Here is an 11476-nt window from a genome sequence, read left to right as displayed (position 1 = left end):
ACACACACACACACACACACACACACACACACAATCTCACTAATAACCAATTAGGACAAATGCATTCACCTGCATGCTGCAGAGGCTTGCCTCAACTACCAACAACTCTTACAACCAGAGAAGGCTTATTAACCCATTTTTAGGTTTGTTTGATTCTGGCAGCTCTGGTCCCTTTTATGAATTGATGCACATCAGCATGCAGCTGTGAAGAGCAAGATGATTAATGAGGGAAACTGATAAAAGAGTAGTGAACATCAGCTGTCACAAACATAAATCAGATGCCTACTCCATTGTCTCCATTGCTGCTAGGTCTGGACTTCACTGCTGTTTGGTTGCCAGGGGAACACAGACCAAAAGACACAATTCTTCAGTCCTTATTTTTAAGATGTAGAAAATAGTTTTGACAATGAGCTTGGAAGCTTGGGGTGGATATCACGTACACTGTAACCCCTATATTACTTTGTTGTACGTCAAATAGGGAAAATAGCCAATCTGCTGTTTTCCCCGAAATGTTCACCCATTTTCTCAAAATGTTTGCCTACTATGCCATACCCGGAATAGGGACGCTAGGGTTCATGTGGTTAAACTAAAATTCATGGTTGGCATCATCACTGTGCTTTGTATCTATTATTACTGCGGTGCTCCTGGTCACCCAGTGCACTGTTGGCTTTCATTCAGCCAGTATAATCTGGCAATAATTGAGACCTGGGTCACCAGGTGAAAGCAATAAACTGGAAAGCAAGGCTGGAATGGAGGTACTGAATTATGTACCGGAAGCATTTAGGCTGACATTTAAAAAATATATGTGCGACATATAGCTTTTCTAGGACATTTGATTTCTTTTTTGGAGGGGGGAGGGGGGGGAGTCCTGTATAATCAAAATATTTACTGAGGAACCTGAATTTACGCTATAGTGGTGTGTCACATTTATGCTTCCCTTTTTTCACTCTTTAAAATAAAAAAAACAACAACAAACTGACATGAAACTTGACCTAAATTATAACACCCAACCCTAACCGCATGCGGAAGCCATGTAGTCGGAGTAATGGGATGTCGGACTAATGGGCAGTCCCCCTTACGACTACACTTCAACTTGGAGTTGGAGGAACATTGAGCTATGGCAATCACACAGGTTCATTATTCATATGGACCTACCAATGTAATCACATGCTATGTTTTTGTTTGACAGCAAGTAATACAAATTTGACTTTTAGGGAAGATTTAAATGGAAAAGTCTCTCCATTTGTGGTCAGTTCAGTTTGAGCCTATTTGCGGTTGCACAGCGACTGACCTGTGTGCCGATGAGCAGGTAGGGGACGCTGGGCGCGTACTCCTGCAGCTCGGGGACCCACTCCTCCCGCACGTTCTGGAAGCTGGCTGGGTTGACGACCGAGAAGCAGATGAGGAAGACATCGGTCATCGGGTAGGATAGCGGCCTCAAGCGGTCATAGTCCTCCTGGGGATAAGATAGAGCAGGAGGTGTGTCAGCTGGGTGGTTCTCCCACATGAAGGGACTTGGGTGTAGGGCTGCAGCTATCGATTATTTTTGTAGCGATTACTCTATCGATTCTTTTTTCAATTAAGGGAATAATCGAGAAGCCTGTTTAAAAAAACATATTAATTAAGTACATAAAAGGTCTATTTTATACTTTGGTACACAACTGTCGTGCAAAAATAGAGAAAATAGCCAATCTACAAACTCACTCACGTGTCGCATCGTGACACACAGTGAGCTTGTAGATCCGGTATATTCACTTTAGTTTTTTTACTTTTTCACCCATATTTACATGCCCAACATAGGTCGATTGTTGTCGATTGGGGGGGGGGGGGGGGGGGGGGGTAGGTGAGTGGGTTACAGTGGATGGGTGGCTCTGGGAGAAGGCCTGGGTGGATTAGAGTAGGGGCATGGGTTATAAGGTGGATGGTTAGAGGATGTGGTGGGTTCGGAATGGTAGTTGAACTGGATGAAGGGAGCAGAGAGCAACAGCCTTGACTATCTACCGTTCTGTCATATCAGTGGAATTATTGTTCATCATGAATTATTAAGGCATATGAAAAATGAGCTCCAAATGAAGACACCCTAGCCTACTTTCTGCCAGGGAGCACAGGGAGAGTGGAGGCAAGACACAGATGGAGAAGCAGTTAGAATGACTGCAGATTCAAGTACACAGTTGTTCCTTAGATTAACCTTTTGTTTTCAAATATGGTTTGTATGGTCCTGTTAATATGAACCTTCCATCAATATTTTTTGGAAGATGCATCATCATCAGTCCTCATGAGGGGATTATTAAGGATAGGCAATTTTTAATCTGATGGTGGTTATTTGCAGAATACATAATTTTTTTAGCAAAAGAGAGAGAGATAACTTTGCTGTTTAAACCATGGACACAGCCAAGCTTCTGAACTAGACGGTTCTAAGCAAATAACAGTGACGGCGAATGTTTGGTAAAAAATAAACAAGCAGTCGGAATTGAGTTCATTAAAATGAAAGAATGTGCAGATACTTATGGAATGACCTTCGTGTGAAAGTTCTCATCTTTCCAACTCCATTTATTTCTCTTTCTCTCTAACACTAGAGGGAATTCTGGAGGTAACCGAGCCATGAGACCTTTCAAACCAGACACATTGCCATGTCTGATATTTGGAGATGGTGTAAATAACGAATTAGCATATAACGTTGACAACTGCGCTCAAGATCCAAGTGCTTTCTTGTCCTCGACTCCTCGCCACAGATAGGCCCCTGATGATGGACAATCTGAATTCAAAACATGTGAATAGTAATGACCCATCTGACATTTACATTTGAGCGACAGGGGGGTTATGCCACTGATGTCACAGTCTGGCGCAGGTCAGGAAAACTGTCTGCAGCCGGCTTGAAGATCGATGGATCTCCAGCTATTAGATGTGACTCAACCTGATGCAACCTGCTGGCCAAGTCAGATGAAGTGAATCAATCTCGCCTGCTTGTCCAGATGATTTATAGTCCAAGTCCTTGGAAATCAAACCAAATTAGATACTATGACCGCATTGTACTCAAATTGCTGCAGCGTCTTGCGACAACGTTGTCTTGATGATATTATAATCTCTTTGCCACGACCGACCTTTGCAAGGTTTCTTTCCTGATAAAACTGCAACAGTGCATTATGACAGTACAGTACTGTTATGGAGTGATTCCTCAGAGACAAATCATTCTCATGCAAATAGGCTGAGTGAAGTGGTTATGCAAATGAGGTGAGAATAGTATGAAATCTGCCAAACAGCTGTAGATCAGCAATGCAAATGTGTCATATTTTTTTTATCCTTTCTTGCGTTATGACATTTTGATATATTGACTTTATATTAGATTGGAGAAGATGAAGGGAAGGGTGAACTAATCTTCACGCTTGTGCCTGCCTTGTAGTATTTGAGACGACACATAAAGTACAATTTTTCACTGGATGAAAGAGAGGTCCATTTAAAAGCTGCATTCTAGGACGTTTTTAATAAATATATAATATTCTATTATGACCAATTAGTATGGTTGAGTACGTATGTCATTTTAACGAGCACATCTGCAGTGGTTGGAGGTGGTCTCTCTACTCTTCCATTGAGAAATATAGACACTGGTAGGATTTGTGTAGGATGCAAAATGTCAACGTTTCTTTATACAGTATGCAGGTGACACATTTAATGTATTTCACATATCATGTTTCAGCAGTAGTGGCCTCGCAGAAACGTGAGTATAGTATGCTGTACAGACACAAGTGCAAGAAGGTTAAACTACCGGCCGACAAGTGTCTTCGATGTGAGCTTATAACACACTATCAGATTTGTTTCCTGATGGGAAAACCCCACCCATCAAGCAAAAGACTAAAAGATGAATTCACTAAAAAGTAATGCTTCACGTATTGATCTGCTTTACTTTACAGAATTAAATTACAAATAGCATTTGACCTAGGATTGAACTCCAGTTTAAGGGATTACGTGAAGCAGTGCTTTCATTCAACATGGTACTGTATACAAGAAATGCTGATACAGCTACTTTTCAGCTCATTTCACCTTATTTGGGAGAACATGTGTCAGCAGCACAGAGTATATGTTTTGCACGTACCGTGTGTGTGTGTGTGTGTGTGTGTGTGTGTGTGTGTGTGTGTGTGTGTGTGTACTAGTCTGTGTGAGTGTACTAGTGTCAGTTCAGTGTGTGTGCATTGTGTATACATGTGTCCACATGCACGTGTTATCACGACCTTTGGTCACCTTCCTGTGGTCCCCAGTGATCCGTAGAGGAACACAGTGTAATTGTGTGTGTACGCCACTCAGCACTTTACTGTAAACAGGCCACCAGGTTCTCAGGGGCCTATATCTCTGACTCTGTCTCTCCCACATGCTCTCATCAGAACATGCCCCCAAGGCTGCAGAATTACTGTGTGTATTAAACACTTTCAACCTGGCGTCCTATTTTTGGGCATGTCATTACATATTTTTTGTTTAACCACTTCCTGGGTGGGTCAGCTGAGTTCATTTTTGCTGAGTTTACAGCCAACCCCCTTCTACACACACCGATACAATCGCACACATTCACAGCTGGTAAGAACACTGACTTTTAACTCTTTAATTTAGTAATTTGTAACTCCCTGAGGCAGAGTCACAAATTGATAATTAACACTGAGGATTTCACTGTGCAGCTTCACATGAGCAGCAGCTACAGGTCATGTGCCTTTGCTGATATTGATATGCAGAATGGTGGTAGAAGTTGTTAACAATAATAATTTAGTTTCTTCAAATCATCGAAATGAATACAGTGAAACACAGTGAAATACTGAGTGTTAAGGGAGGTGTAAAAATGTACTAGTGGGAATATTATTATTATTATAATTATTATCCAACTAACGACAAAACATATTATATTATATACAGTTCCATTGTACCCCATAACCAAATGGGGTACATTAGGGTACTGAAACTAGAGCGATAACCCTATGGGTTTAACCCTTTGAAAGTGGTGGAGGTACAGCACACACACACACACACACACACACACACACACACACACACACACACACACACACACACACACACACACACACACACACACACACACACAGACAGACAGACAGACAGACAGACAGACAGACAGACAGACACACACACACACACAAGCTTATTCAATAGGCTATTCAAACAAATTCATCAACTTATATAAATAGCCAGCACATGACAGTGCCCATGCCCCACTTTAATTCTTTCCTCTCAATTTAGTCATTATGCCAATTCCCGATTCCCAGTGTATAATTCTAGTCCCCTGTCACTATAACTCCTACAGTTGGCCCTAGGGAGAGCACAGACAATTGTGTGTCTCCTCTGATACACATGACTTCAATGCCACTTCTTGTCACCTGACAACGAGGAGTTTAACCAGAAGGACATAACGCATGCAGAAGAACATGCTATTCCTCTTAGTTCCACACTCCACTGAACAAGTGCCTTGACCAACCTGTAGGAGTCACTGATAAAAGCGAAGGGTGTGTTTGCGGGAAGAGAGCAAAAACGCCATAGTCTCCACGGTTGTGAGCAGGAACTTTACCCCTGCACCACCTGAGAGCCCCACACGCTCCACTATATATGTGTGCATGCAATGTACCCCCCACCCCACCACAATTTGGTTTTAACATAGTCCCGAAGTTTACCATACAACCTTTTTGACTTTGACAAGTTTTAAACACGGTGTTCACCCAGAACACCTGCACGCACACGCGCACACACACACACACCTTCACTCTGTACTGTAAATATACCACTGTAAGCGTACCATAAATATTACGACCCAGGGAGAGAGAAATGCCGTACTTAAGCATGGGGAGAAAATATGAGTGTGTGTGTATGCATTCCTACACAGCAAAATCCTCAGTGTTAATTGATCACGAAGATCTCTCAGGGTTCAAAAATTAACACTCTGGATTTTGCTATGTACATGCCTGTATGTGAGTGCATAAATATGCCAACGGCTGATAACAGGCAGAAGTTATTCATATCAGCTCCTCTCTATACATGTCCATACATTTCTATCAGGGGTGAGGCTTAGCATTCCCACTTGGCGGGTGTGATCTCAGCTGTGTGCGTGCGTGTGTGCGTGTGTGCGTGTGTGTGTGTGTGTGTGTGTGTGTGTGTGTGTGTGTGTGTGTGTGTGTGTACTGTTGACTCAGGGACATAAGAGAGCTATATGATATGTGTGAGTCACTCCCACCTCCACTCCCCTCTCTCTTTCTGTTCTCTCCATTCTCCTGGGGGCCCTGAAACTGGCTGTGTGTCACAGAGTCAGGCGGCTGTTTCTTTCAACATGGCCACCGGTTATAAAATCAAGCCCGGACAGATCTGAGACGTTTCAACTGAAAGCCACCCATCACAAATTTAGCAGGATTGCATTTAACCTGCAAAAACAGGGTGGTTTTATATGTGTTTCTAGTTTACCGTCCCGTCATTAGTGGTAGCTCCAGAGTCGACTCAGAGCTCTTAATATTATGTCCTTAAGTTTCATTTATACTTAATTGTGTGATTGCGTGGCTTGCTGAAAATAACTCATTCCAAGTGAAAGTCTTTCACTTTCTGTAATAGTATAAAGTATAAGAGTGGCTGGTACTGTATACTGTGGCACCCAGCTGGGTAAACCCACTTACAGTCCATGCACGCGCGCGCGCGCACACACACACACACACACACACACACACACACACACACACACACACACACACACACACACACACACACACACACACACACACACACACACACACACACACACACACACACACACACACACACACACACACCTCCTCTTCCCCTGCCTCCCTGCTGTGATGTGACTGGTCCCTGGACCACGTTAAAACGCTTAGTCAGAGCCTTCTTCAGAACACACAAAAACATGAGGGGGGGCTCCTGAGTTTCCCCGGACCACCGTTGCCATGGGTACTACGGCACTTAGCATCCACTTCCTGTTTCCTCATGCTTCCTCCTTCGGCGGCGACTGCTGCCGTAGGGTTCCATGAGTGCAGCAGCCGTATCAGTATGGAGACTGAATGAATAAGAAATGACTTTCCTTCCCTGCTCCCTCGTCACACACAGACACAGACTTCGCAGACTGTACATATGGGATATTTCAATAGCGCCATGCCTGAGAGAGGAATGTGGCAGGTCACACGGAAGCAGTGACAACAGATGACAGAGTGCGCTGGCACACAGCTGAGTGCCATATTGTGATTCGTCTGCCTCTGATATGTAGGCCTAACCTTGACACTTGACATCATACACACAGCCTGGAATCGGATCCAACGAGAGGCGTGACAATGGCAATGTAGGCAAACTAGAGCCCAACACATTCATCGGTCTGCCAATATACAGTATATGTATTTTTTTACTCCCCGATATCGTTATGGGCCCCAATTAATCCAGGCATACAGTAACACACCCCCAGCTTGATGCGCCTGTGAAACGGCAAAAGACTGTGGGAGTTCCAGCCATGCCGGGAATATAAATATTAAAGTATGCTTGAAGCCAATAAAACATGTGTAGCCCAGACCAGAGGCACAGGATTGTAGGAGGGGAGTGTGAAGGGAGAGAGAGAGACAGAGACAGAGGGGGGTGGGGGGGAAGAAACAGATAAAGAGAGCAGTAGACAGACAAAGCAGAGGTTAAAAAAAAGAGAATGATTTTTAAAGATAGACAGACAATAATGAATGATGATGATGACTGACTTACAGTGAAAGTAAACAGAGAGGAATTATTAGGGTTGGCCCCCCAGGGGTCCTTGGGGTGTCCCCGGCAAAAAGTTAATATAGCAAAAAAATCAGTTCAGCCAATTTAACGGCAATTTGAGAATAACCGATCTACAAGATCACAATGTATTTGACAAATCTTGAACATTTAAAATAAATTTAACAACACATTCTCTTATGGGGGTCCCTGGCACAAAATATTTTCAGATGGGGGTCCGCTCCGAGAGCATATAGGCCTACATATCAATTTAGGGGTCCTTGTCTGACTTAAAGGGGAAATCCATATCTAAAGCAAATGTTCTGCCTTTAGATGTTCTGCGTTTGGAGAAAATCCCCCCCTTCTCTAACTCAACTTCATACCTTATTATTACATACTTGGCGTTCCCCTTCTCACTCTCTGTATTTCTCTTCCTCTTTCCCTGGACTTCTCTCTCCTCCTCTCCCTCTTTCAGTTTCTCTCTCTCTCTGAGGCGCCAGATCGTCTTTGATCAAATGCTGAAGCTATAAACATTACCAGCTGGCCTTGTGCTCAGCATAAAGAGGTCAGCTGAGGTGGGGGGGGGGGGGGGGCTCTGCATTTGAAAGAGAAGTAACTCTACTCTGGGCAGCCACGGCGACCACAGCAGACATCTGGGGGAAACTTCTCCATTTCACAGACGCTTCGAATCAGCTAAAAACAAATCGTCCAGGACTCCTGAGCCACAACACATAACACACACACACACACACACACACACACACACAAAATCAGATGCCAGAGCACATCAAATATTTTGTTTTCATTCCTGTGAGTGTTGATAGTGCTGAGAGTGATTTTACTGCCATCTGTTTTCTCAGAAATATTAAGTCACAGGTAGTGGAGGCTTGGCTGGGAGTTGATAAGTCGGGGGGAGAGGCATGACTGTGATTTTTCTATCCACAGGATACATTCATTTAACGTTCACGAATGAGCGACAATGGAACCGTGTCAATTAATTGTGTGAGTCGACCTTTTGGCGTCGCTCACCTTTACCGGTGGTGGCATCAGATTTCAGGTCAGGATACATTTAGACAGTTAAATGTGGTCCTGAGAAAATGACATGTGACTTTAGGAACTGAAACTCCAGGGGGGTTAACCACTTTCAACCTGGCATCCCTATTTTGGGCATGTCATTAAAAGGTGTAAATGGGCAGAAATGTGCCAAAATAGCTGATCTACAAGCTCACACCCCGTTGCATCACTCTGCGCTTTGAGCTTGTAGATCAGCTATTGTGGTTGTACAGGCTTAAGTGGTTAAAGGTCATGGACAGAGAGAGAATGAGCTTGTGTTTACTGTACATATCTGCCTGCTGAACACTATCTTTGTGTGTGTGTGTGTGTGTGTGTGTGTGTGTGTGTGTGTGTGTGTGTGTGTGTGTGTGTGTGTGTGTGTGTGTGTGTGTGTGTGTGTGTGTGTGTGTGTGTGTGTGTGTGTGTGTGTGACTCTTCACTAGCAGAGTGGAAACATTATTGTGTGTGTGGGCCCACAGCATTTTCCATAGAGTTAACTCTTGCCCACTGAATGGCACATTGTAGAGAATAAACCCAGGCATTAGGCTGCCCTATTAACAAAACTGTTACATCACTACTGGACATAGAAGCCCTGTTCTCCACATAATAGACCTATTGAAACCCCTCACTACCACCACTGTCCATGGCACACCACACTTTGGCACTAAACCCATGTGCGAAAATCATCACCTGTTGCGGCTTAGTGTCTGGCCGGAATATGATGCCCGAGGGTGCAGCACAGAGCGGATAGTTAGTGGTCCCCAGAGAGCACATGGGAACAGCTATGTGGGAGTGGGAGTGGGGGGATAGAGGCAGAGAGAGAGAGAGAGAGGGAGAGAGATGGGTTGTGTCCTTGAATATGGCATGCTTGGCACTGGGCCAGTGTTAGAATATAAACGTACCTGACCAGCTGTATCATACAGTCCCAACAAGTACTGCTTCCCGCCAACGTTGACACTCACTGCAAGGCAATGACAAAGACCAGTTGAGAGAGGAAAGCCACGGAGCGTGAGGGGAAGGAGAGAGGGAGGGAGGTTGAGAGAGAGAGAAAGAAGAAGGGAGGGGGGTCTCTCCTACCCTTCTCTCTCTCCTATGAAGACGGCTAACAAGTGGTTTTGATTATAGCAACAGATGCAAGCCAATGCATTTTGAGACAGAGCAGCAGCAGCAGAGGAAACAAGGCATCGAACTCATACATATTGTCTACATTATGACTAGACTATGTCATTATTCACAGGCCTGTGTTGTTGTTTTTAGTAACAAACCGTTATACAGAATACCATGATGCGTTGTATTCTTTGCATAAATGGACCCGTTATAAATGGAGTATTGGACAATCGTAAAAGTCCTGCCACTTTACCTGCATAATGATCAAACACTGTGGGCACATACTCCTCAGGAAAGGCGTCGTTGGCGTAGCTCATCAGCAGACACGTCTTGCCCACCGCGCCGTCTCCCACCACCACACACTTCAACATGATAGTGCCGGCTCCGTTTGCCATCATTCATCCCCCGACGCCCTGTTTTCCTGAGCTGAACGGTGGTGATCCCCGCACGCCAGGCATCACCAGCTTCCTCGGAGGAACCCGACTGCGCGACGCACCGAGACCGAGGGGAACTGCATCTCTCCTCCTCCTAGTCCTCCTCCTCCTCCTCCTCCTCAGAACCGTACACGGTTTCCAAATGTGTCTGTAAAGGAGTTTCCTCTCCTCTCGCCCCCTTTACTTACACAGAAAGTGGACACAATGTATTAGTACGGAGAGGGGGGAGAGTCCCGCTGTTTGGCGGTCGTGATAACTCCCCAGTGGGGCGACGGGGTTCCCTTCCCACGCCCGTCCGTCCGTGTTGTCTCCGTGTCAGTGAGGCGCACGCCGCGTGGTGCGTGGTGCGTGGTGGTGGTGCTGAGCCCGGTGCCTGTTTGCCAGCTCGCCCCGTGGCTCTTGGTCCTCCGGAGCCTCCAGTCACTCCTCGCCTCGTTTTACATCTGGCTCTGTGGACAAGGTGGGCTCACTGGCTGGAGGGGCGGAGCTACGCTCTGAAGCCAAGGGGCTCTGGATAAAGTGCACTCCGTGACACTGTACAATAAATAAATAAACAATGTATTTGTTAATTAAGTTAACCAATCAGTTAACTTAAAGGACGACTTCACCCATCTTCATAATTGGTCCTTACTCATGCTCATGATAAAATGGTACCATTTTTGTCTACTCATTTGTGTCACAGAGGGGGGCTGTGGACAGTTCAGAAACCCGCCTACCAGTGACATCATCTTTAGGCAGGTTTTTTTTTATTTTCAAACAAGATTTCCTTTTTGGAGCGGTGTAGCCGCCCCCTATAAGTGAGTTTTGGACACCGACCAAAAAATGTGTGTACCCCCTAACCCTTCCATTGTTAATGCAAATCGATACTTTTTTCATATCAGCCAATCACATTACAGCTAGTGTCATCACCACTAACTGTAATGTGATTGGCTGACTTTGCAAATTCAGGACTGTGATTGGCTAGCGAAACACATGACACATGTGCAGCCCTATGAATAGCAGTATGGACTTTAAAAAAAGTCATTTATCCTTTTTTTTTAAGTGAGTCATGTTGTGATGACCACACACCGCCCACTTCACACTGGGTGTGATTTTTTTATTAATGCGAGAACAATGCCTTCCATTATAGCATGCTAACTTTCCAGGAATAAAAAGCC

General features: G+C 44.7%; 1 protein-coding gene across 1 annotated transcript in view; it reads right to left on the bottom strand.

The window, feature by feature from the left end:
- Positions 1-10745, bottom strand: part of LOC311058183 (rho-related GTP-binding protein RhoQ) — a 15078-nt gene extending 4333 nt beyond the window's left edge. Inside the window, exons 1-3 of the mRNA XM_084075541.1 lie at positions 10139-10745; positions 9681-9739; positions 1292-1456 (exon numbers count right to left, since the gene is read on the bottom strand). Of these exons, the coding sequence (XP_083931667.1) occupies positions 1292-1456; positions 9681-9739; positions 10139-10283 (369 nt within the window). The 5' untranslated portion in view covers positions 10284-10745. The remainder of the gene's footprint in view (positions 1-1291; positions 1457-9680; positions 9740-10138) is intronic.
- Positions 10746-11476: the final 731 nt, after the last annotated feature.

This window comes from Gymnoscopelus microlampas (genome assembly GCF_963454915.1).
Source record: "Gymnoscopelus microlampas genome assembly, chromosome: 13".
NCBI lineage: Eukaryota > Metazoa > Chordata > Actinopteri > Myctophiformes > Myctophidae > Gymnoscopelus > Gymnoscopelus microlampas.
Note: the sequence above shows the minus strand (reverse complement) of the source record. Positions and strands in the feature narration are given on the sequence as shown.